A 27,401-nucleotide genomic window follows, 5' to 3' on the forward strand; every position below is an offset into this window, starting at 1 on the left:
ACTCAATACCTTAATCCTATTGAAATAGCTCGAGTAAGAGTGGTATGTAGGTATATTCAAGAGCTTTTTTGTCAGTTTGTCATATCGGTAACGTAACGTAACCTCTGAGATTTTCATGCTGTACAACAAAAACCTTATTTTGTTTGAAAATCTCTCCTTAGTGTTGCCTCCCCTTTAAGTGCTTATTTGTTGACAAAGTAGTACCCTAATTTCTTCCATTTGTATTCGAGATTTATTAAATCATCCTCGCAATTTATCATACGATACATACTTGTGCACTACTTCGCTCCAAAAAACGATCACTCTTCAGAGCAGAAGTAGAATGTTAAGGGCGAGGGCGTCTTGGCGGGGTCTTCGCTTCTTGGGCGGGTTACCTGCTCATCCATCTTCGTCTCCGTGTCCGAGCAGGCTTCTCCGAATTCAAGCTGTCGTCTTCTCTCCGTCATACTCTCCATCTCGACCACTGCCTGTCATTCGGCATTTCACGTCCACTCCTGGTAGTTTCCATTGTTCGACCCTTTTTTTGCTATTAGGCTCATGTGTTTTTGGGTTTGATCGTTTTACGGGCTTTTAAATTTACTCTCAACAGGTGGATCTAGCTCGTCTGTGATTGCAGTGAAGAATGACGCAGAATATGTGAGTGCTATCAATTTGGCACAAGGTGAGCTGATAGAGAATGAGAAGAATGCCGGTATTTCAAATATACTGGACTGCATATGGTCATTAGCCGCTCTTACTTGATTGCACTATCCATGCAAGTCTCCTGCCTGTCAGGGGATACCATGTTTGCTTTGTTTTTGTGCTTATGGTGTTAGCTTTGATATATTTCTATTTTTTAATGCAGAAAACAATGGCCTTGCCGTAGTCTACTTCACGGCAAAATGGTGTGGACCATGTGAGTATCTAGGTTTGTCTGTCAAGCTTTATCTTTCAAGGCCTTGAGTTTTGTAGTGTTGGAGTTGTTGTCAAGGTTTCGTTGAAGGGTTGAATTATTCTCATTCATCTTATTTGGGTGGGCTTAATCAAAGTTAAGAAGCCAAAATTTTACAATTGGTTTTATTGTCATATTTCCGTGAATCATTCCTTGGAATTGAGTCTCCTTTAATAAGCCTTGCATCTAGAGCAAGTGTTTGTCATGGCGTATGACGTGGCATCTACTTTATGGGAGCAAGACATATTAAATAGGTTCTTAAGTGTGAATAGATTCCAACTTTCCTCAGTGCACACTTGTAAGCTGCTGATAAGTAGGTGTAGGTGTCAAAGTGGAAGGGGAAGATGCTTTCAACTTTAGTGGCATCAATTGACCCCACTACAGTGAAAAGGTGATTGCTCTTATCACATAAACCCAGCCCACTCTCGCAAAATTTTCCATAGATATGCTCATAGATGATAGGCATCACCAGAAGGGGGCAACCAAAGCATAGAAACAGCAAGTCCCTCTCTACATGGATGCAGAGTTGCATAGAGTTGCATCCTCAGGAGTTGTACCTTTGTGATCACCTAAAGGGGAGCCAATCTTTGGGGCCAGCGCATCTGGAAGTGGAACTCCGTGGCTTCATATTGAATCTTCTTTTCTCTCTCTTTCTCTCTATATATTGAAGTCTAATTCAGTTATTTGGAGTTCCAGTTCGTGTGCTGCTATTGATTTCTCGCTTGGTGTCAGGTGCAATGGAATTGAACAAGTGACAAGATCTAGACTTCACACTTCCGCAAATCTTTAGTTCTTTCCTTGCTTGAATATGTGCTACTTATTGATGGTTCCTTGCAAAGAGAGAATGAGAGGTAGAGATGTGGAGGGAGAGAGAAGAGGAGAATGACACCCAATCGGGTCCCAACCAACCCTCTCAAGGGTTCCCCACATCGTTGCCGATGTGGTATTTGCTTTTGATTGCAAATGTACACACATGCAATAGCTCTATGCAAACTCTACTGACTTGAATGGGGAATGTCGCTGCGGCAACTCTTCAAAATGAAGCACCTCCGGGGTTGATTTGATGCATCTTTGTGTGGTGCTAATCCTATAATTAAGACTTAAAATTGAGACTCAAGAGATTGAATGTGTGTTTGATTGATTGAATGATTGCCTGAAAACTAAGTACAATAGGCTCCTTATATAGGAGACGAAGAGACACGAATGAAAAGACACGTCTCGCGGTGAAGAGACATGACTTTAGACGTAAAGACATAGCCTTTCGGCGAAGACCTGCAACGATTGGACGAAGAGTCACAACCGTAGAGCGAAGGGGTGTGACTAGTCGTCGAAAGAGTGTGGCTTTTGGCGAAGAGACATGTCTCTTGAGCAAAAGGTCGTGACCATCCAAGCATAGGAGTCCTCCTTGGCATGGCACTTTGCGTATCTGTAACTAGGAGGGGATGTAATACTGTAACATAGTCACAATTGTGACACTTTGGATCCGTCTTGATAAGCGGTGGTTGATGGCGACAAAGGGGTAGGTGGGGTTGATTTGCGCTCCCGATGTGAGAGGAAACTAGGGTTGAAAGTGGGTGCACAAATGCAGATCTGGCATGCAAAACAAAGCAGATCTGTCGTGCAAAGCAGGGTTGAAAACTGAGATGATGATGGATTAGTTGATGGGCACTTGATGCGGCAAGGGAATGGCCGAGAAGAGGTTTGATGGACTGTTGAAGGTTTGGGTTGCAGTAGAGAGACTAGCGTTAGCAGATCCTTGGCTCTTGCGGTGAGAGAAAGGGCTGAAAACCGAAAACGTTGGTTGTTATGGTTGATTCGGTGTGGATGCTTGCGATGAAGATCCAAAATGCTTGGGGACTAATATGTAAAAACGGTGGTTTGATCTCTAGCGATGGCTCATTTGATGACAAATGTTCGGCTCATGCTGTTTTTATAGGAAAAAATACCTTTATGAACCTTTTAAGACTTCGGTAGGGAAAGTTTGGAAGACAAAGTCATAAAAATAAATTATTAAAATGATTTATTAATAAACATAATTTCTGCAAAGTTTCTGGGTGAAATATGTTGTGAATTTTGTTAAATCTTGTCACTCTTGCTTAACTATGAAGACATCAAGACAATTACCACAAGGATTGTTAAAGTGTCACAAACGGTTGACATTTCAAGTCACTGAAGAATGGAGCCAACCTTCAGATCCCGGTTGAGGGGCCTAAACCCTAAGAAGTATAAGTAGTAGAAGCAGAAGCGAAAGAAGTTCCCACTGAGAGACGGAGGCGCAAAACAGACCTGGTGGCCTCTACACCAAGACTATGTACGATGGCTCGTCATGGGAGGGACACAATAGGGGCACCACCTAGCTTGGAATGCGGCTAGGACGCATGGTAAGAGGTTGACACATAATTCACAAGGAGAATGTGAGAGAAGGAGAGAGGGAGAGAGAGAGATCATTAGAGCTTCATTAATATAGGCTTCATAAACACCATAACACAAGGAAGATGTGAGAGAAGGAGAGGGAGAGAAAGAGATCATTAGAGCTCCATTAATATAGGCTCCATAGACACCATACAAACATTCACGAGGGGAATTGCACATAATCAACATCTCACAAACTCATGTGTGCATGGTAGCTCAAACCTCTTGGCTAATAAGAAACCAAAACGAATAACCATAGCCAATACTATCCATAGTAGAACTATGTGTGCGTAGAGGTGCATACATAAGGATGTACATATGAGAGTGTGAGTATTGGAGCTTGATTGTGTGTGTTTACGAAAGAGGAGGCCTCCTTTTATAGGCCAAGAGAGTGATTAGGGGAGAGATTATGAGCAAGACGATAATTAGTAATTACAAAGTAACTTCAATTAGGGGTATTTCCCCAATGAGAGAGCTTCATGTGCCCTGCTTATTGACCAATTTTCTCCTAATCGTCTTCATCATGGCGAGCTTTGTCTCCATGCCACCTTCCATAGCTTGAGTCCAAGAGCTTTCTCATAATATCTGAGAGAATCTTGATAAAATAAGAGAAAATCTAGCAATAATGGAGAGAAACCTATAAGAAATTATGTGTTTTGGAGTTGGATAACCATGACTTTTTCTTGTGTGGACGGTAAGGCTCCACCATTTCGGCTATATCTTCCAAACCGTAGCTCCAAAAATTATAAAAAAAATAGGGACCAACTCAATACTTACAATTTTGCTGCTGAAAACATTTTCAAATTTGGAATTAAAAAAAATAGAGAAAAATCTTACAAAAATATGTGTCTTTTCTTTCCCAAAAGACTTCTAGGTGGTCTCCTCTTGACTCCATGTGCAAGTCTTGTGTCCACAAGTGAGTTATGCTTGCATTTGATAATATTTTGTTGACTTCAACTCCATAATGTAAAAGATTTTCCTCCCTTTCACTATTGACTCTTATTCTTCACCTGTAGTGAGACGGTCAGGTAAAGTCAGCATTGAGTGAATTTTTTCGTTCTCATAGGGTTTGTTCCTACCTCTCTTTATTTTCAATATTCAAATGTGTCGAAACCATAGCTATTGACAAAATATATACGTAGATTTTTGTGTGATTTTCATGTATTAGGTTCTTTCTTTTTTTCACTATGCCTTGAAGCCTTGCCATCAAGTACATACAAAGAGAGGTGGTCCAAAACTTGCAAAGCGGCCCTCATTAGCTCTCCCTCTGAAGCTAGAGGCATTTATGTCTCTAGCTCTGTACTTGATTCTCTTTAGTTGAGGTGGAGGAGTCTCCCTCCTCAGAAATATCCATCATAGGTGTTTGATCAGACCTCAAAAAGTACTGCTTCAGCCTTCGTCCATCGACACGTGTTTTGTGGAGCCTATCATATACATCCATCAATCGGTAACTGCCATTGTTGTAGCGCTTTCTAATGACAAATGGTCCCTCCCATCTGGGTAAAAACTTCTTATCCTTTATAGTGTCAAACCTGTTATCATACCTTAGGACCAACATACCTTTCTTGAGGCTTTTTGTCTTAAGTCCCTTTTGAAGGTAAGTCGACGTTGCTCTGCTTGTGCTGCATAATAGTTGATGGTGTCTTCTCTATTTAGTTGAAGCTTCTCTAGATCAAGAATGTGGTTATGAAGATGAGCATTAGGGCGTTCCATTTGCCTAGCTAGCATCCTGAGACTGGCCAATCATACTTCAATGGGTAAAATAGTCTCTTTACCATACACCAAGTGATATGGTGTGAAACCAAGGGATGTGCGAAATGAAGTGCGATAAGCCCAAAGTGCAGCCATAAGATGCTTGTCCCAATCACTTTTGTGATTGTTTACCTGTTTAGTGATGATCTTACAGATCATACGATTCACCTTCTCCACCAAACTGTTGCATTGTGGGTAGTAGGGAGTTGAGTGTCGTCATGAGATACCCAGCTTCTCTATCAGCTCTCCTACTAGGTCTCCTCTAAAACCTAGTCCCTTGTCAGAAATTATTCAAGAGTGTCGTCATGAGATACCCAGCTTCTCTATCAGCTCTCCTACTAGGTCTCCTCTAAAACCTAGTCCCTTGTCAGAAATTATTTGAAAATGGCATCAAATGTTTTCAAATACAAACTTAGCCACTTCCTTAGTTGTAATCCGAGTGGTAGCAACTGCTTCAGCCCACCTGGTCATCATGTAGTCCGCACCCATGATGTATACAATTTACCAGATTGGTTTCTTGGCAAAGGCCCAATGACATCAATTCCCATTTTTCAAATGGTCCATAAGAGATTATAGGAGTCTGTGGCTCATATGTGAGCCTCCTATCCCTTGCCTTCTGACATTCCTTGCCTGTTTTACAATAGTGATGCACATCTCTCTGTAAACTAGGCCACACTAACGCGGCTTGTAGAATCTTCCTACTTGTGATTTCAAGTGCAAAGTGCCCTCCACAAACACCATCATGGCAACTTGAAATGTTTTTGGTGATCTCTCTAGAGAGAGCTACACGCCTAAGAATTTGATCCTTACCCTTGCAATAGAGGTCGTCATTGATAAGGCGGTATTTTGTTGCCTTGCGCACAAGCCAGTGCTTTTGGCTCTTAGTAAGATCTTTAGGACACTCCTGTGTCCAAGAAACTCATGATGTCAGGCATAGCATGGCTACCTTGGAAGAGAGGTAGGTTGGGCTCACTCTCTTTGTCACAAACTGCTGACGTGTCAAAGCTAAAGAATGGAGCTAACTTACAGATGCTGGCCGAGGGGCCTAAACCCTAAGAAGAACAAGTAACGGAAGAAGAAGTCCTACCAACTTATGGGGACCTTGTTCGATGGGGCCCCAAGTGACAAAGGATTAAAATAAAGCAAGACCTGCATACATACACAGAAACTGATGACGTGGCAGATTCTCGAAAATTGCATTGGCTGATGATGTGGCAGCTGTACGGATTTTCGTGATTTACGTTGGCAGCTTTTTGGCTTTGCTTTTGGACCAGATGCTTTTGAGTTTGAAGGCGTTTCACTGTAAACTGCTTTTGGGACCTAGGGCCTTTAAATATGAGGTTAGGGCTCATTCTCTGGCATGCTTCCCGGAGAAGGTGCAGAGTTTGGAGTACCGGCTTGTACGGTGTTGATGCAATATAAAGAAATACCGAAAGGGGCGCCAAGGTTTGGGGCCAATACTCTCTGGGGTGGAATTCCGCCACTGTGTCGCGTGTCGTCTCTCTCTTTCAGTTCAGTTGTTATTGAAGTGTTAAAAGTCTGTTCTGTCTGTTCTTTTCTATTGGCACGTGGTGCTCGTCTTGTGACAGTGGTATCAGAGCATCAGGTGTGTGCTTTTCTCAAAGCATACCGGTCCTACAATAGAGCAGACAGAGCTTTTGGAATTTTATTTGAGGTATCTTCGCTCTCCAATCCGGACTTATTAGCCACTCCCACCCTTACTTCATTGCGCATCGGGCGCGCTCTCGTCTTCACCACTCATGTCTTACAGGGCATAAACCAACTAAGATCACTTGCAAGAGAAAGATCCATATTTGTTTCAAGTCACTGTTTTTCTCAGAAGCAGTGCTATGCAGATGTTGATGTCTACAGCTACCAAGCAGCATACTCCAAGTACTTGGCAAGCTTTCAAGAATTTTTTTTTTGCCCAAAGTTATATGGTTTTTAACATCTTCCTTCGGAGTGCAACTTCTGGCAGAGTGGGGTATCGTGAAATACTTGCCATGGAAACCCTAGCAGATTATAACTTGAAATTTCTCGACATCTCTTAGTAGATGTCTCTTCACGAGCAGATGACCTTGGAGGTGCAGTGCGATTGCTATCTTGGGACTACCATCGCCGTCAAAGAAAGACTGTTTGTCCAAGAGCTGATGGATCATGCATTGCTCGGCTACGACCCTATGAAATGAACCTAACCCTAATTTTTTGGTGCAGGTTGAGGCCCCAAGGGCTCTTATAAACAGTACATGGGTTGACAAAAAACAGAGCCTCAAAAGCAATCAGTTCAAAAGCACTTTCTCCCAAAAGCTCTGGTCCCCAAAAGCTAGCCCTGAAGATTCCCAAAAGTAGCCAACGTAATTCGTGGAAATCCGTATAGCTTGCCATGTGGCACCTGCAACACAAATCGCGGAAATTCCGTGCACCTTCGCCAGCATCCTTACGATCTGCCACGTCATCATGTTAGGGTATTTTACGGAAATCCCTTTCAGGGTTCAAGCTTCTGTCTTTTAGGGTTTCGGGCCACACGGCCGGTACTTCATAAGTTCTTGAAGTTAGTCCTTTCAGTTTCTCTTTTCCATTTGGCCATTTCTCTGCGAGATGGTCATGTTGTTAGAGTTCATTTTCTTGTGCGGTGGTAGCTCTGATCGGTGATATCTCCTAGGAGCATATTAGGGCCAGTGTGAGGTAGGTATCGCAGTTTAGCCTTGGGTTTTGGCTCAGTTCCATGGCCATTTAGGCTCCTGCGGGCTGGGGTTATTTTTCCCAGCCTTGCTGGCATTTTTCCCTAGAGCCCACAGAGCCTCTGTTGCCATTTTCCCTATTTTCCTACTTTATCCCAGGTTGTGAGGGCTGGCTGCTGGCCGGCCGACCTGGTATATGCTAGGTATATAGGCAGGGGATGGGCACCTTGAGAGAGCAGTTGTGTGCAGTGCCCTAGGGGTAGGAGGGCGCCCCTAGAGGGCAGCCCTAGCATGGGTGATGGGCAGGAGGGGCAGATCTGCCCACTGCCCAGCATTTTTCCACAGCCCAGGGTTTATGCCATGCCCAGCTTTTTTAGCAGCACTCAGCCCAACGTTTTCCTCATGGGCAGCAGGGGATCATGCCAGCGTTTTCCACAACATGCCTAGCATTTTCTCCTTTTGTGTGCATGTGCATGGAGGCACTATGATCGGGTAGATGCAAGCACCTCCACATGGTGCAGGCATACGAGAGGTGAAACTGGCCCGTAGGGCGGTAGAATTTGGCTCACACCCGAAACTTTACTTTAGACTTTAGGACACAGAGAAACTTTGCAAATAAAAACCAGTTGTTGGAATTAACACGTCAAACACACACAGCTTGGAAGCTAGAGCACTACCAAGCAGATGTCGACACCGTGTAGGCTCCAAAGACTCGGCCCTTTTGCTATTTCTTTATTCTTTTCAAAAAGGGAAAAAGCCTGCGCTTCCTATGAGCTGTCCCGCATAATCCGGGCTGAAAACGACCTATTCTGGCCTGATTTTGGCAGCGTAACTGTACTAGGACGCTTCACAGACAGTATCCCCACGCAATAAGCGACTTTCCCGGCGCATACGGCCACTTTACAAAACCTGGCGAGAATCTGCAGCACATTGAATTCTCTGTTTTCTACCCTGAAAATGCGCTAGATCACCCACACAGCGGTCCCCTCCGTCCCCGGACCTCTAGGGTCCGTTTAGGGCCGAAACCCTAAACCTGCAAAAATACACAGTAGGCTGTATTTTCCTGTTTTGGGCTCCGTTTCGCGAGCCGAACACATTCGTAGCGAGCCCTCGTTTTCTCGCACTGGTTGGGCTACTTGCCCTTTGAATCGGACGAGATTTCTCGCGTCAAATCTCTCCGAATTCACCTATACTTGCGGGGGATTAGCAATTAGCTAATCTAGTACTTGGACAAGAGGCTCTTGCCTCGGCATACGCGCATGAACCCACATAACTGTACATACAGATGAGTAGTCCTCGAGCAGGGCATCACGATTTTGTATTCAAAAAGGGGGAGAGGTGCGTGAGAGCGGAATCATCACTCTACATAGTGTAAGGGAGAAGGCAAGCTTTCCATTAAAGCCTCATCACCTGCATCAACTACTCACACACACACACACACACACACACACACACACACACACACACTGTCACCAATGTGTGACTACTATCTATCCTTTTTGTTGATTTCTTTCTTATTATCTATTTACTTTCACTTTTTGGAAACACCCCTCGGGAAATCTAACTGCCCTGCATTGCATAGCTAGTGTGGAACTGTCCAGAGGGAGTCCAGGCCTGAGGGCAAGAGAGCACTAAGGTTGGATAAGGACTATGGTTAGCCAAAGTGGGGTCATTGACTAGCCAAAGTGGATTCCTTTGCTACAGAGGCTACATTTCAGTTCTGGGTGTGGCTGCAGTGTACAAAGGGGGTCGGATGACCTAGAAAGATACAATGGCAGTATCTCCTAAAATTTAGGGAACTGCTATTTTGGGACTCGAAAATGTGTTTGCGTCATTAGCTCCGGAATGACAAGAGGAACATTTTATTGCTCTGCTGTCAAGTCAACTGACGCACCAGTTGAGATATTTTTAGCCCAGTTGGCCAAAATCAGAAACTGGGCAAGGTGTCACTCTGTGAGCCTTCTGCTACTTCTGGCTAGAGGAGGGAGCGCCTCAAATGAGAGAGGAGGCTGATTTTCAGTTTTGTCACAGGTTAAGAGCTATGGAGTGCTTGCTTTCCCTCTTATGCAAAGTGCGGTGCCAGGAGGGATGCCCTGCACGCTACGCACTGCCCTCTCTCTCCTCTATGGCAGTATGTTATGCCCCACTAGTGGGCTTTTCATTTGACCAATGTACAGTTGTGTGGGTTCATGCGCGATTGCCGAGGCAAGAGCCTCTTGCACAGGTACTGGATTAGCTAGCGGCTAATCCCCCGCAGGTACAGGTGATTCGGAGAGGTTTCACACTCGAAATCTCGTTCGATTCAAAGGGCAAGTAGCCCTACTAGTGCGGGAGCTCGTGGACTTGCTACAGATGCGACCGGCACACGAAACGGAGACCGAAACAGTAAATTACAGCCTGCTGTGTATTTTTGCAGGTTTAGGGTTTTGGCCCTAAACGGACCCTAATACCCCCAGGAGGTTCGGGGATGCAAGGGGACCGCTGTACATGCGATCTGGCGCATTTTCAGGGCTGAAAATAGAGAATTCAGCGCGCTGCAGATTCTCGCCAGGTTTTGCAAAGTGCCCGTATGCGTCGGGAAAGTCATTTAATGCGTGGGAATACTGACCGTGAAGGGTTCTAGTACAGTTATGTTGCCGAAATCAAGCCAGAACAGTCAAAATTCAGCCAAGGTTGTGCAGGGCAGCTTGGAAAGAACCACATCGTTTATTCCCTCTTTTAAACAATAAAGAAATACCGAAAGGGGTGCCTAAGTTAGGGGCCAATTTGGTGTCGGACTTCTCATACAGGTGCATTCTAGCATCTGTATCCCATTCCCCTCTCTTGTGTCATTATAGCACAGGTAGAATAGACGACTAATAATGGGTGAAAGCTAAATCAAGGTTTGAAGTAAAGTCTACCGCCCTTTTTGGATTGAACAGGCCGAGTTCATGGTTCCATCGACGGGATTAAATCACTTTTTCCCATAGAAGTGAGCCTTGGTCAGGTTGGGCTTGAAGACACAGGGGATCATAGACCAGACACAGGGAATTGCAATTATGGCTGATAGACCAGATGATGTGACTGAAGAGGTTTCCTCTTCACAGGGTCAACAGACACATGAAGTGGGTGAGTCCTCAAGACCACCACAGATAGATGATGATATATTCAGGACCCAGTTGGCTACTACTGTGGCTATGTTCACACAAGTAATGCAGAATCCGAGGTTTTTAGCCTTTCTGCAACCTCCTGTTCCGTCTCAGCAAGTTGGGTCACTGGATCATATTCAAAAGCCTGTTAAGGCTCGAGCACAGGTGATTCATACTGCACAGTCAATGGAAACACTTGTACACTTGACGGAGAACATGCAGTCTCCACAACCTGTGCCTAAGGTGCAAGAACAAGTGACTGAGATGCCAGTCTTTCAAGCTGTACCAGTTCAGCCCGCCACCTTTCAACAGCCTATAGCTGGTTCTAATGGGCAGGGAAGCAAACTACAGGCTATGCAACAGGTCTTCCCACCACCTTCAGTACACCCTGGCTATTTTGGAGGTGGATCGGTATTCCAGAGCATGGCTGGTCATGCACCTGGAAATCAGTTTTACACGCCAGGAACAGTGTTCGGAAGTGCTCAAACGATGATGCCTAACCCCATGTATGGTGTCACGGGCATGCTACCAGGGTTTCAAAGCTCAGGGCCAATTTGGGATGCCACAGACAAATTTTGGTATGGCTGAAATTACAAATCAGCAGCCAAATATGGCATTTCCAGGTCAACTTAATTGCGGTCAGGGAACACAAATGAATCCTAACAGTGTTCCCATGTTTCAATCACTTCCATATGACAATTTAACACGGCTGGAGAGGCCAACTCCGTACAAAGAAGGTGGCAAAGGTGTGTCTTTCACGACCTTTACAGGGTTTGATGATAGGAAGAAGGCTCTCTCATTCCTCCAGCAGTTTGATAAGGCCTATGCAGGGGGAAACTTTACAGAGGCTTCAAAGGTCCGCAAGGCAGCCACTTTCTTGACAGGGAATGCGGGACAATGGTGGACAACTTTATTGCTTCAAGGGCAAGCTCCGTCCACATGGATTTACTTCAAGCAGATTTTTGCAGCAGCATGGTTATCAGATGACTTTGAAGCAGATGTCATGACAGAATGGCAGCAGCTTAATGCTGCCACTTGTAGAAATCTAGATGATTACAATCGGAAGTTTTGGAAAGCTCTACTTCCAGTAACTTCCTGTAGGTTTGTGCCATTGACAGAACAGATTGAAAAATACTGTTGTGGCCTACCTAAAGGATTGAGAAAGTACTGTACGAAGACAAAAGTCACTACTTTGACGTAGCTCATCGAGGTAGCAAACATTGGCAATGGTTTTCTCAAGGGAGAAGATTGTGAATTTAACACTGGCGTCAAGGTAGGATCAGGCAAGAAAAATTCAGCCAAGAAGCACCTTCCCAATGAGGCTCCTAAAGGGACTCAGGAGCCAGCCAACGAAGGGAAAGATAAAAGCTACGGCTGAATCAGAAAAGGGACCAGCAAAGAAATGGAAAAGACGTTTTCCTCGCAAGTCAGAAGAGCAAAAGAAGGTCCTGAGGACAGAGAACAAATGCTTTATATGTGAGCAGCCTGGCCACATTGCTTACAATTGTCCTTCAAAGAAAAGGCCAGCTGATTCTGATGACAAGGAAGACAAGAAAGGAAAGAAGCCCATGGCTGGTCTAGTGCCAGATATGGTGGGCGACAAGCCAAATTCAGATGCAAGTGAGCTTTGCAGAGCATGGGGAAAGGTCAGGGATCAAACAGTGCTTATCTTCTTTGAACCAGGGGCCAAAGCCAACTTTATTTCCCCAGAATTGGCTTCAAAGTTGGGAATCAGACCTGAAGAGATGGGGTATACAACAGAGACAGGTTTGGCATGTCTTGGCCATACAGAGGCTCTGACACCCATCATTGGAAAGTTGCACCTACATATCCAGTCCTATGTAGATGCTGAAGAATTTTACATCATGCCACTGGACGGATGTGATGTGTTGTTAGGTATTCCTTGGTTGTTTCGTGTACAGGGAATCATGGATGCCTACAACAAAAAGATCACTGTACAGAGCAGGGGAAAGACTCACATTCTGGATGTAAAGCTTAAAGGGGAGTCTATTCCCACTGTATCAGCTTCTGCTATTACTTCTGTAATGAAAAAGTATCTTTCTGCGTACTTGGTTTTTGCACGTGAAGTGTCAGATTGTGATGAATCAAAATTATCTGTGCTAGATAAAGAAAGGTCAATGTTTTTACAACAGTATAGTGACTGTTTTTCCGATTCATTAACGTCTCAATCACCGCCAGAGAGACCCGAGGACCATGCAATAGATTTGGTGCCAGGCAGTAGCCCACCAAATAAGCCTCTGTACAGGGTTAGTGCGGCTCAGCAGAAAGAGATAATGGGCCAAGTACAGGAGCTGTTAGAAAAGGGGCTGATTCAGCCCAGCTCATCTCCATTCTGTTCTCCAGTGTTGTTGGTGCAGAAAAAGGATGGCTCATGGCGTATGTGCATCGACTACCGTGCACTGAACAAGAATACCATCAAGAATAGGTTCCCTATACCTAGAATTGATGATATTATGGACAAATTAGAAGGAGCAGCTTTGTTTAGCAGGATAGATCTAAAGAGTGGGTACCATCAGATCCGCATTAGATCAGAGGATGTGCACAAGACTGCTTTTAGAACGACGTTTGGCCTTTATGAATTTTTAGTGATGCCCTTTGGTCTCACAAATGCTCCTGCTACGTTCAATAGGATGATGGACAGAATTTTCCGTCCACACCAACAGTTTGTTGGTACATTCTTTGATGACATGATAGTCTACTCAAAGAATGAAGAGGAGCATAGGCATCACTTGGCCATTGTGTTTAAAGAGTTACGCAGTCATAGGTTGCTCATCAATGCAAAGAAAAGTGAATTTTTTCCGGAAGAGATTCATTTTCTCGGACACATTGTCTCAAAGGATGGTGTCAGAATGTCTCAAAGGATGGTGTCAGAATGGATCCTACAAAAGTTGAAGCGATCAAGTCATGGCCAAATTTGAAGACGGTGCATGATGTCCGAAGTTTCTTGGGACTATGCTCCTATTACAGAAGGTTTATCCGAAATTTCGCTGAGATTGCTTCACCTTTACTCGCCGTTTGAATATTGGCGTTATGTTGTGTATTGGATATTGATCGCACAGTTCAGTTGTGGTATATTCTTCTCAGCACAAGTACAAAGGACAACTTTGATGAAGATTTTAAGGAAGCAAGTTACAACATTGGGAGTATATGTGCTCTTCCGAGTTTGTATGAAGTGCTTGAGTAGCTAGGTTCTTGTTAGATCCCGACGGCTTCTTTGGCAAACATGATCCTCAGGTGATGACCTCTGAGGTCTTCCTATTCTTAGCAGTCCAAGTTTACCGATGGTGTGATTCTCTTCAAGTCTCGAGTTCCATGAGATTTAGGTTTTGCTATATAGTTACAGAGGAAGCAGTTTTACTGCATGTTGTCTCAGATTTCTTTCTAGTGGTACTTTTTTTCTTTTCCCAGGATTGAGCGGGAGGGGGACTTCCTATCTGTGGGGGAGTTCTCAGCTTTAGCTTTGGAGCTTTCCGAGACAGTGTTTGCTCTGTTCTGACGTAGGTTGAGGTAGTTCTTACCTTAGAGTCTACTTTTGAGGATAATTCTCTTTCAGAGGGGGCTTCCATGTTATTTATTATCTTCAGTAGACTATCGGTGCTCCATTCAACGGAGTACCATGCATGGTGTCTTCCAATCCTTGGTTTCCCTTGCCCTTTTCTTGCGGCTTTGGATGGTGTGCTTGAGCCCACAATGCAGTTAGTATCTTGGCGGATGTTCTTCCTTGGCCATTTTGGTGGTTGCCTCGTCTTTCGGATTTGTGGTGTGATAGTTGCTCTTCTGTCACAAACGAGAGCGCATAACAATATAAAATACATTCGGATAAATAGGATTTATCACTTATTACTGAAGCCAGAGAATATAGAGAGAAATAAATAGAGAGAGAGATAGAGAGTGAGAAGATCGACACAGTACTGGGGACCAAAAGATGGGCTGGTTCCCCCCCGTAATAGTATCTTTATTACTGAGGAGAAGTCTATACAAGCACTTGAATCGAACGTATTACCACGTTCGTTCTAGAATAAGACTTGATGGTTCCCAGAAGCCTCAGCTTCCGATTCCTAGGGCAAAACCCTATTCCAAGGAACTTTCGTTCCTTATTCCAATTCCTCGAGAATCAAGGTTCTCGCCTCTGGATCTCACCTTCCAGACTCAAGGCATGGCATCCCTGCAACTCTTTTCCAACTCTCTTTCCAGAGTCCTCTTCCCGCAGAACAACTCTGCTTTCCCGGACACGAAGTCCTTACTTGGGAATCCCAACTTCCGGATCACAACTTGAGAGACTACCTCTCTCCGATCCGTGGATCTACTTCCCAAACTCGGGTACGAAACCCCTGGGCTGATCTGGCTCTAGTTCCTCAGAGCGCTTTTCTCTTGCAGAGGCTCATACCTTCCTCTGCTCCTACTCCCTCACTAAGAGGAAGTACAACTGTAAACAAATACTCAGAGTTCATAACATGAAAATCGTTACCTTCAAAGTCTCGACGCTCGAAACGCAACTCCGTTCTCGAAAAGCAGTTCCCCGGAAGAGATCTCTCCGTAGAAAATCCTCTCTTCCAATCCTACACACAAAAGAGGTGTGTTCTCAGGTTCCTTCTCGTAAATCAGCCCCCTCTACGATGTTTATGGGCTGAAAACAGAGAAAAACAGCAACTTGTCGCGATGGAAACACGCTTCGTAGGCACTTCTTCGTGAGGGAACTCGCGCACTGGGTCTTGGCGACATCTGGTACACTTGGGGTAGCCATGGGCATCACCGACAACGTCTTCTTTACGGCTGAAATCTGCAGCAGCAGCATCTCCTCCTTGCAAAGATTGGTCCTCCTCCTGAGTAAGGGCATGTGATGCTTTTATAGCTCCTAGCCACGGGCACGAATAGCTGCTCGTGTAGAGATCGCGGCCGTTTTTTTTTTTCGTTGCTCTGCCAGCAAAAGAGATAGAGAACTGTTGCCTTATTTATCAGATGGCTGCCCACTTATTAAGTGGGCGGTCGGTCACCTTTAAAAATGGTCTGAATCTGTCCAAAAACTCAATAAAACCTTATAAGTTAAAAACAATGCTTTCACAGCACTTCCCAGGCGTCCCTGGATGCAATCACATGCACAGTTGCAATGCAGACATAGACTTCCTCGCGAGAAAGCATCTGCTTTCCCGAAAGGCAATCCCGCTTTCTCAAAAAGCATCTGTTTTTCCTCAAAGTTTCCTTTGAACCCATCTTCATTCAAGTGCTTGCTTTTTCCTTATGCACAATTCTAACACAATTCGGAATTTCCTCCTGACTATGAATATTCCCTTTCCGATGTACCCGTCACCCACCTTGTGACGCATCAAGAATGCCCATCACCTAGTCCTTTCCTACCGAACTTACGGTACAATCTCCTTCGTGATGCTCTATGTCACCCATCCTATGACGCATCAGAGATGTTCGTTCCCGGATGGCCGTATACTTCTTCCCGATGCTCCTTGTCACCCATCCGATGTGACGCATCAGAAGTACCCGTTCCTGGTGGCCTTACAGATATTTCCGTTCTCAATGCTCCCGTCATTACTTTGAATGACGCACTAGGAATACTCTGTACTCGGATGTCTCCAGTGAGAAAAACCCTCTCACTTAAAATTCCAATAATTCATTTAGAATTATTTTTCCTTGGTGTTCCAAGCGAGAAAACACTCTCACTTATAAATCCAATAATTCATTTAGAATTATTTTTGTGTAAGATAAAGCCAATTTAGCAACATCCCTCTCACTTAAAAACAGTTGTCCTCAACTGTAGAGGTCCAACCGAACTGCCCGGGGAGAAACCGGGAAATTTCCAAATCTTACTCAATGGTGAGTTGAGCTCGTCTTTTCTCAAAAAATAACTTTAAAATTAAATAAACAGAAATTCAAACATTCAATACTTACCTTACCGGTTCATGTCCTTCCTCTAGTACCTCGAGGATATCCTTCACCAATCATCAAACTTACGTGCCATGTAAGAACTCATCATTCGCGTCTTTCCAACAGATCGAAAGTTTTCTCATCCGAGAATCTGTTAACTCAATTCCACCTTCTCAATCCCGAGAAGAATAATCCTCCTAGAAATCAATCTAGGTCTTTGCCATTGCGCATAACCTTGCGCTATTAGACCTGAGGATATTAAATCTCTTGTGTCCTCTCGCATAGGGCATGTCGAGAGCATTAAGCTCATGTGAATCTTCCTGAGGCAAACAAAGTGTTTTTATTCCTAAGTTTTTATTCCGGACCCTTCGCTTTGGGTAGGCCAATTGTTGATCCAAAGTTTCCTTATCCGAGACTCTGTTAACTTGATTCCGTCTTCTCAAATTCGAGAAGAATAATCTTCCTAGAGATCAATCTAGGTATCTGTCCTTGCACATAATCCTGCGCTGTTAGTCTAGAGGGTATTAAACCTCTTGTGTCCATAGGGAATGCCCAAGTCATAGAGCATTAAGCTCGACGTCTTTCTTTCACAAACAAAGTTTGCGATCACCTTAAAGAAGGTTCTTGTTCCGGCCGTCGCTCAACGTAGGCAGACGGTTCCAATCCGAAGATTCTTTGTGCACGGCGGCACTTCCTTCCAATCTTTTCCTCCTGCGAGTTATTACCACCAGCAATGTTTTCCCGACGCCCATTAGCGTCTCTTCCTTACAAAATCGTCAAAAATGATTCACCTTGCGAGCATTAATGACGACTTGCAAAATCTCAGGCAGATAGGATTCTAGCCATAGCATTTTCTCAACGTACGTTCAAACCCGGTTCACAATAGAGCGAACCCTCTTTGATTCTCAGGGATGTTCTCCTATATGTAATTCTTACCATTTTGAATCGATTGGCGAACTATATTCTTACGAACATAATAGTTTGAATTTATTCCAGCAGCGTGTAAACTTGACCCGCTCATGGTGAAACATATACCGCAACCAAAAGTTGCTATGTAATGGTAAAAGCACATAGAGTACTCAATGATCAACGGCCGTCAGAAAACCTCTTCTCCGAAGAGAAACTCAAATAGAGATTCTCGTGTTGGAATATCCTTGCGCGCAAAAAGGCACTCAAGAGAGTATAACAAACTCTCGTCCAGTTCCTTGGCATAGGTCTGCATCTTCGTGTGTTATCCATATACTCAAAAGTATACATAATTCTTAAGCTGTGTTAAAGTTTCGGTGAACGTGGGAAATTACCTTCCCTTCGTAAGATCCTTAGAGCGAAGACGCTCAACTTGACGATCCCTTGGCTCAATCTTAGAGCAAAACCCGCTCATCAAATAATCTAGGATTTTAATCCTTGGATTCCTCAAGGACAGGCCGTAGTCGTCGCTTGTTCCTTCCCTCATAAAGAGAGTGTTCATTCACGTGTGCAAAAAGCATTACCATATCTTCCCTTACCGGGTAGGGGGTGTTGGTTCATAAGCTTAGTGAAAGCTTTTCTTGGTTGAAAGCTCGGAATGGTTCCCTCCTTTCTGCCGTCCTACCCGCAATAGCAGGTAATTTGTTGGTGAACTATCGGATACGAGATCAATTATGGACCTTCCGGATGGTTAAGCAAAGTAGTTCATCGTATAAAACAATGTTCTGACTCAACCCTACTCTCATAAGCACTCAAGAGTGATCAGTCTTGGCTAGACTTATGCAATCCTCGTGCGAAAAAGAAAACGCGCTTTGTAACTTCTTCAAAGACGTAACTTTGATTAGACCTGCCCTCTCACTTGAAGTTTGAGGGTCTTCTATTCAAAAAAACTCAGGAGTTAGATTGAATTCCCTTACTCCAAACTTACTCCGGATAGCAACGTATCCTTCGAGGAGAGGTAACAAAAATTCATTGCTTCTGTGTTCAATGGTTCGTGTCCCACTATGGGGATTAGATTCTATGTACACTGAGGTGTACACTTTCAGCTTGTATTGCTGTCTCCACCATCTACTGCAAAGTATTTTGCAGATGGGTTTACAAAATTTGGGCAAAAGTCTCGTTAAATTTGTTCATCTTTCCTTCCTCAGAGAGGATCGAGAGTGGAGCTACCTTGGCAAGAATGAACCACTACTTGCTTTGACTCACTCGTGTTCCTATTGGGCAAACCCATCCCAATCTTCTTGGATGCCTTCCTCAAAGTGTAGAGGAAAAAAAATTTGTCGAAAAATTCAGCCTTGAATTGAATCCAAGTCTTGTTGTAAGTTCCTTGTAGAGCTTTGGTATACCACCAAGTACTTGCAATCCCCTTGAGGTGTTTAATCACACGCCTCATCTTCGACGCTTTTTCAGAAATTGCCGTTTGCAAAGGCAACTTCAAACTTGTCGAATCAAAACGGTAGCTTTCGGGGCATCTTCCCTTCCGTCAAAAGTATCAAACTTGACTGGAAGTGTTCCTAGGTCTAGAGACCTTCATATCCTTCCCGGAATGACGGGATTTCATGGCTATAGTTCTGGATTGATGTTCATGAATATTTTTTGGATTCTGAAGAATCTCGAGCATTCCGCTCCTTGGATTCTCTAGGTTCTTGAGCATCATGCTCTTGTCGCCTTCTCAGAGAATCCCAAGCCTTGTGTCGACTTCTTGCAGAGAGAAAAAAAATTTCCAACTTTGCGAGCTTTTCCTTGCATGACTTAGGGTTCCGCCTGCTTACCTCTCTCTTGGCTTGTTATGGCTTCTTCCCATATCTTCCCAGAGTCGTCCTCCTTTACAGAGAAAGAGAGGAGACCATGCTCTGATACCACTGTCACAAACGGGAGCGCATAACAATATATAATACATTCGGATAAATAGGATTTACCACTTATTACTGAAGCCAGAGGATATAGAGAGAAATAAATAGAGAGAGATAGAGAGTGAGAAGATCGACACAATACTGGGGACCAGAAGATGGGTTGGTCCCCCCCGTAATAGTATCTGTATTACTGAGGAGAAGTCTATACAAGCACTTGAACCAAACGTATTACCACGTTCGTTCTAGAATAAGACTTGATGGTTCCCGGAAGCCTCATCTTTCGATTCCTAGGGCAAAACCCTATTTCAAGGAACTTCCGTTCCTTATTCCAATTCCTCGAGAATCAAGGTTCTCGCCTCTGGATCTCACCTTCCAGACTCAGGGCATGGCATCCCTGCAACTCTTTTCCAACTCTCTTTCCAGAGTCCTCTTCCCGCAGAACAACTCTGCTTTCCCGGACACGAAGTCCTTACTTGGGAATCCCAACTTCCGGATCACAACTTGAGAGACTACCTCTCTCCGATCCGTGGATCTACTTCCCAAACTCGGGTACGAAACCCCTGGGCTGATCTGGCTCTAGTTCCTCAGAGCGCTTTTCTCTTGCAGAGGCTCATACCTTCCTCTGCTCCTACTCCCTCAGTAAGAGGAAGTACACCTGCAAACAAATACTCAGAGTTCATAACATGAAAATCGTTACCTTCAAAGTCTCGACGCTCGAAACGCAACTCTGTTTTCGAAAAGCAATTCCCCGGAAGAGATCTCTCCATAGAAAATCCTCTCTTCCAATCCTACACACAAAAGAGGTGTGTTCTCGGGTTCCTTCTCGTAAATCAGCCCCCTCTACGACGTTTATGGGCTGAAAACAGAGAAAAACAGCAACTTGTCGCGATGGAAACACGCTTCGTAGGCACTTCTTCTCGAGGGAACTCGCGCACTGGGTCTTGGCGACATCTGGTACACTTGGGGCAGCCATGGGCATCACCGGCAACGTCTTCTTTATGGCTGAAATCTGCAGCAGCAACATCTCCTCCTTGCAAAGATTGGTCCTCCTCCTGAGTAAGGGCATGTTGTAACTAAGTTAGACTTTGTAAATAATTAATTTATTTACGAGAAAAGAATTATCCAATTAGTTGTGTGCACACCAAAATAGACCTAGCAGTTCTAAGGCCTCAGGCGAGCCTAAATGCGGGCTAGAACACCTCAGAGGGACCTTAGCAGAAATTACCTTGAAGCCCTAGTGATTGGGAAATCGGGTCTTCAGAAAGGGGTAAGCAGTAGCCTCAGATTTTAGGCTCAGAAAAATACGCGCGTCAGTACAAGCACATGAATGAGATGGGGTCCTTAGAACAGTGACCCTAAGGCTAATAAAGCTAATAAAGCCTTAGGGTAAGTTTCGTTAAATTAAATTTAACGGTCCGTGCCCCGGCAAGCGGCCGGACAAGTGTGAACAGGTAAAGGCGGTGCAGTGCCAGTGCGGCATTGCGCCGGCAGACCTTTGGTGTTCTCATAAAAGAATCATTGGTAGCAGTTGTTAGTTAGTTGCACATTTTTTTTAAATTAATGAGCTAGAAGTTTTTAAAGTCAAAAGTTGGATGGTTTTTAAGTTTTTAAAGTAAGTGTGCCAAGTGGCACACTTACCAATGCAAACTAACTCTCTCTCACTCTCACTCTCACCCTCTCTCTCTTCCTAGCGCCCCCTCTCCCTGATGGCTATTTAGGAGCCTCCCCTCCTCCATTTTCAGGGCTGGCAATGCACCTACCCCCCCTAATGTGAGCGTGCTCTACGCGGTGGAGCCCTCCATTGAAGCTTGAGAGCAGCCCCTTGCGACATATGTGGTAGCCTTGTGCTCCCATTGTCAAGAACAAGGGATCTCACAGTCATAGACACCTTCTGGTGAAGTTTCATCGCGAGAAGTGGCCGTAGACGCTCTCTTAGCAGAGTGCGGCTGCTGTAATTCTCTGTTTTCAGCCCCTAATCACCTCGATTAGGGCTGTTTTCAGCAGATCAGCCATAGAAATTCTCTTCTCTCTCCTTATCCTAAGTCTACATCAAGTTTGGCGCGATTCCATCGCGAAGAAGACCTCTGTTTCGGCGTAGGGGTGCACACAGGTAAGAATTTTAGGTTATGTGCAGAAAATTACAGCAAGCATGTGCGTGTGCATTTTGCTTGTTTCTCTTTTGTGTTCGATGCATGAAGGAATGAGCATGAAGGCAATACATAACGGAAGATGGACTCTCCTCTGTGAGAGCTTCCGATGAGCTGTTTCGGAGGATAGACTCTCTTTTCGAGAGCTTCCAACCAGTCTCGCAGAAGAGGGGAAATCCCCTAAGCAGTAAGAAAGTGGAAACACTTTCTCAGTCAGTAGTCAGAACAGAACAGAAGAAAGAATAGAGGACGGGCGTATGCCCCGTTCCTGTGCTTGTAAAGATTCTCCCTTAGTAATAAAGATATTCTCTTTATGGGGGGGGGACCAGCCCATCTTCTGGTCCCCAATGAAGTGTCAAGTTTTCTCGCTCCCTCTAATTCTCTTGAGTATTTGAAGTGCAATTAAACATCAGTTTACGCTTCCGTATTTTTGTGACACATGTGATGCTTTTATAGCTCCTAGCCACGGGCATGAATAGCTGCTCGCGTAGAGATCGCGGCCGTTTTTTTTTTTTTTTTTTTGTCTTTTGTTTTTCGCTGCTCTGCCAGCAAAAGAGATAGAGAACTGTTGCCTTATTTATCAGATGGCTGTCCACTTATTAAGTGGGCGGTCGGTCACCTTTAAAAATGGTCTGAATCTGTCCAAAAACTCAATAAAACCTTATATGTTAAAAACAATGCTTTCACAGCACTTCCCAGGCGTCCCTGGATGCAATCACATGCACAGTTGCAATGCAGACATAGACTTCCTCGCGAGAAAGCATCTGTTTTCCGAAAGGCAATCCTGCTTTCTCAAAAAGCATCTGTTTTTCCTCAAAGTTTTCTTTGAACCCATCTTCATTCAAGTGCTTGCTTTTTCCTTGTGCACAATTCTAACACAGTTCGGAATTTCCTCCTGACTATGAATATTCCCTTTTCGATGTACCCGTCACCCACCTTGTGACGCATCAAGAATGCCCATCACCTAGTCCTTTCCTACCGAACTTACGGACAATCTCCTTCGCCATGCTCTATGTCACCCATCCTATGACGCATCAGAGATGTTCGTTCCCGGATGGTCGGATACTTATTCCCGATGCTCCCTGTCACCCATCCGATGTGACGCATCAGAAGTACCCGTTCCTGGTGGCCTTACAGATATTTCCGTTCTCAATGCTCCCGTCATTACTTTGAATGATGCACTAGGAATACTATGTACTCGGATGTCTCCAGTGAGAAAAACCCTCTCACTTAAAATTCCAATAATTCATTTAGAATTATTTTTCCTTGGTGTTCCAAGCGAGAAAACCCTCTCACTTATAAATCCAATAATTCATTTAGAATTATTTTTGTGTAAGATAAAGCCAATTTAGCAACATCTTCCCAGTGCATTCGAGCAGTAGTTCCTATGGCTCGTCTTCTAGATTGATCCTTGGAGACTGTACCATACACGACACACCTACTTCCCTTATCCTTTGACTAGCGTGTTATCTCTCGTATAGGTGGATAGTGGTCCTTCTCGGACTAGGAACCAATTATAGTTCGCTTGCTTTCTTCAAAGAGGGGAGACAATTAGTATCTTGGCGGATGTTCTTCCTTAGCCATTTCGGTGGTTGCCTCGTCTTTCGGATTTGTGGTGGGATAATTGCTCTTCCCAGTGCATTCGAGCAGTAGTTCGTATGGCTCGTCTACCAGATTGATCCTTGGAGACTATACCATACACGACACACCTAGTTCCCTTATCCTGAGACTAGCTTGTTATCTCTCGTACAAGTGGATAGTGTCCTTCTCGGACGAGGAACCAATTACAGTTTGCTGGCATTCTTCAAAGAGGGGAGACAGTTTTAACTTTTCTTGGTTCTCCTAGATTTGGTTCCAGGTTCCACAGGTATAGTACTTTCCTTTAGGATTCACCTCCTTTTGGTGATCTAGTTACACAGGCAGAGACTGTTGGAGAGTTCATGACAATTATCCATGGTTCAGGTGTTCTCCCTTCAGAGGGGGATGTGGAGCCAGCTTGGGAGTCAGTTTCTCGAAGGGGACATGCTTCTTGGATTTGCTTGCTTCCTCGAAAGTAGACTTCCAAACCAAATAGCCAGGATAGTTTATTGAACTGCTCTTCTTTCGAAAGTCTTCGTAGTCTTCATCAATGTATTGACCTTATGTTCAAGAGCGTCATCAAATTCTTCATGTGAGTACAGTTCTTGCTTATCTACACCCGGCTTTGCTTCATGTTGCCATCGTGAATGAACCTCGCCCTAATGCGAAATCCGCAATATTGACACATCTGCCTAGGTGCAGGCCATCTACCTGCCTCCACTGGTTTGCATCCTGCACCCCAATGGCAATCTCTCTCTCTCTCTCTCTCTCTCTCTCTCTCTCTCTCTCAGATATTGGGGGGCGGGCGTAGCTAGCTACAGTTGTATGTATATCATGATTGTCTCCTTGAACTTATAGCTTAACATTCTAGGGTTTTGAGCTCCATCCCCTCATACACCCACACACGTGTACTACCCCCCACCTTTCAGTTCAGTTCTCTCTGTCTCATAGGTAGACTTCGGCCTCTAGAAAATGTCAAGAAAGCTCTCCCCCCCCCCCCCCCCCCCCCCCCCCCTTCTCTCTCTGTGTGGTTTGCAGGTTTTACAATTGCTTCCAACAGCAATTTTTATTAACTGGATTACTCTGCTGTCTAGGTAGAATGATATCTCCAATTGTTGATGAGCTAAGCACAAAGTATGACAAAGCGACATTCTTGAAAGTGGACATTGACGAGGTAAGCATGGTACAAGTGTGTTTGCGTATCAATATCCGAAGTTTTTGTATGAGGTGGTGGTGAAGGCTTCTTTTGTGTTTCCCTTATATAATAATGTTCAGGAGAAACTTCGAGAAGTGGTGTCGGAGGAAAAAATAACATCAGTGGTAAGTCAATTTTATCGCTGTTCGCATGTTGATCCTAACAGTCTGCCAATCTAGCTGCACAGTGAGACTAACTCGCTTGCCTATTCATATTTATCTACAAAGCTTTCCATGCTCATGTAACCTCTTGGATGGATTATTTTTTATTTGAATCTTTACTCCGTCTTAATCAGTCTTTCTGTATATTCTCATGCAGCCAACATTTAGGTACTTTCGTGGTGGCAAATCGGTTGGAGAATTGATTGGCGCTGACGCACGTTTGTTAAAGGATAAAGTTGCAGCACTCTGTGGGTACTAGCTGTCTTGGGCTTCGGAATGAAATCGATAGGGAGATTCTGCACCTCGTAGAGAGTCTTTGCTAAAAGTCACGCAATTTCGTTAGCTGTGGCAAGTTGTATCCAATTTTTGTAGCTTTTTTGATACAAAGAAATTGAGGCCATTGTGCCGTGTACAGGTTTTTGGACAGTCTAGACATGAAACAAGATACTTGTGAGGCGATGCAGTTTGATATGATCAACTTTCTGCTCTTTGAGCTGAAATGCGAGATGGGGTTTAGAAGCAAGCAGAAAAAGTGTCATAGGACTAGGCTATTTTGTCCATTTGGACTGATGAGGATGATGAAACCATAGGTTTTTCCATACACTTCCAGGCGGAAAATGCGTACAGGTATGGAGTATGGTCGGAGTATATTCCTACCCTGAAATATACGACCCTAATTTTATTTAGAAAAACATCAATGTCTATACATGATAAGCATTCATAGCACCATGGAAATGTAGAACTGCTCACATTGTAGTCTCAAACGTAGTCTGAGTTTTGATCATCACTAATGCTTGCATCAGCCTCACTAGCTTGAAATTTCCTTGCAAAATTTGGCCAACTATGATGTCATTTTACATGAGTATGAAAACCATTTTCTATATGGGTATGGTTCAGCGTTATTTAGTGACTTTAATTCAGTCCAGGGTAGAAAGGGAAATAGAAAAGCGTTGAAAAATTTATGGGTGCCAAATCTATACCTTTCATCATGTTTGCTAACAAAGAAAGGATTGTGGATTCTTTTTCAGTGTCTTCCATACAATGCATAACATCATGAGATTCTGCTTGAGAGGCATTGCATACCTAGCTAGGTACGAACGGGCCAGTGGTTCCCTGCCGCCAATCGAACCTAGCTTGGTATGCAGGGCCTCCCTCATAGAAGCTCATGATGTTGAGGTAAGTCACAATGTGGGAGTTATTGTGAGAATTTGTCTATAACTTCTTGTGTTAGGGGTAGATTGAAATGAGCGTTGCTCGCTTATATTGCAATAATGTGTAATGTACACATGAATGTATGCACTCGTGCACACATGTATGTGTACACATGCATGATGTGCATTATGTTGACATCATATGTTGTTTAGATGTCAGGTGTAGGGTTCAAGCAATTTTTATATCTTTAACAAGGGTTTCGAACTCTCTTACGTAGTGAAACGAGAGCTTGCCAAATGAGGGGGCAAGAGAGATGAGCAAAAGGTGAGAAGTGTGATATGTTTCAAGAATGAGAAATGGCTAGCATCCACCACATCAAAAGCCGAGAGAGATTAGTCTCACAAGTTTAGGGCACCAACATATTTGAAATGAAGATGTTAGCTTTTAATTTCAAAAAACGATGCCATGTTGCCTTTGACATGCGAGTGATGCAAAAGCTACTCCTCTTTCATAATAAGGTGGTTTCATGTTGTCTTTCTGAAGCTTGTGCTCTACTTTGTATTGAACTAAATAATATGGACATTATGTACAACGTCAAAGGTAATGGAACACTCAAACTAAAATAGCAAAATGGTGTTAGTGCTGATGTCAATTAACTACTTCACATTTCTATTGAGTAATGTACTTTATATAAATGCAAACCTATTTTGATGCTTGCTTTAATAACAATCTTGACATGTACATAAGTTTTTTACAAGGAGGTTTATATTTTACTTATGCTAATTGTCACTACATAGTAGTTGTTTTAATTGACTATGTATAAACCAACTTAAAGAAACCGAGAAAAGTGCACTTTTGGCCTTTTAATTACAAGCCATTTCCCTTCTTGGTGGTGCAAGTGCTACTTGGTTCAGGGCACATTCGCACGCATGATTGGAGGGGGTAAGGACGGCGTCACTCATTTTGGAAGTTTTTTGCCAATGAAAAAGCCTATTGCACCTGTGGCTGTCTTGTAGCTACAAAACGAAGCTTGCCATGGATAACTCTATTGTTTTCGACAGAGTTAGACTAACGAAGACAACGTTAGAATAATAGCGACAAAGTAGTTAACGTAAATTTAACCCCGTTCCTCTGTTTCATGTGAATCTGCCTTGTGTCATTGAATTTAAAATAGAATTGAATAGGTAGTAACACTTAATTGCCTTATTAATGGCTTGCTTTTGACATTATGAATAGCTAGCTTTGTTGGAAGAAGATAGTAGCTAGGGGACAAAGAATTCTCCCGAAGTGGGCGGATGAAACTTGCACAACAGCCATTGTGGCTAGTGTTCGCAAAAAAATAACATTTAGTGTATTTTTAAGTGGCCAAATTTGCAAATTCTTGGTTAGATTGCAAGCTTGCCTTGAAGAAAATTGGTTAAAACTTAGTGTAAAAACCAAAAAAACCTTCCAATTTTGACTAATATGGGGAAGATTTCCATTGTGTCTGTTTTCTCTTTGGTTAGGAAAAAAGTCCTTGGTGAACCTCGACCTAAGAGCCTGCATGG

The 27,401-nt window shown here is 43.8% G+C and overlaps 1 protein-coding gene across 1 annotated transcript; it reads left to right on the forward strand.

The window, feature by feature from the left end:
* The first annotated feature begins 269 nt into the window (after nt 1–269).
* LOC147454620 (uncharacterized) lies at nt 270–25,489 on the forward strand. The gene is made up of 6 exons (XM_086517383.1): nt 270–497; nt 590–661; nt 845–895; nt 24,441–24,520; nt 24,622–24,666; nt 24,860–25,489. The coding sequence occupies exons 1-6, from the start codon at nt 323–325 to the stop codon at nt 24,959–24,961; spliced, it is 525 nt and encodes a 174-aa protein (XP_086373509.1). The 5' UTR covers nt 270–322; the 3' UTR covers nt 24,962–25,489.
* The last annotated feature ends 1,912 nt before the right edge of the window (nt 25,490–27,401 follow it).

This window comes from Adiantum capillus-veneris, chromosome 7 (assembly GCF_014529385.1).
Source record: "Adiantum capillus-veneris isolate H3 chromosome 7, ASM1452938v2, whole genome shotgun sequence".
Taxonomy (NCBI): Eukaryota; Viridiplantae; Streptophyta; class Polypodiopsida; order Polypodiales; family Pteridaceae; genus Adiantum; species Adiantum capillus-veneris.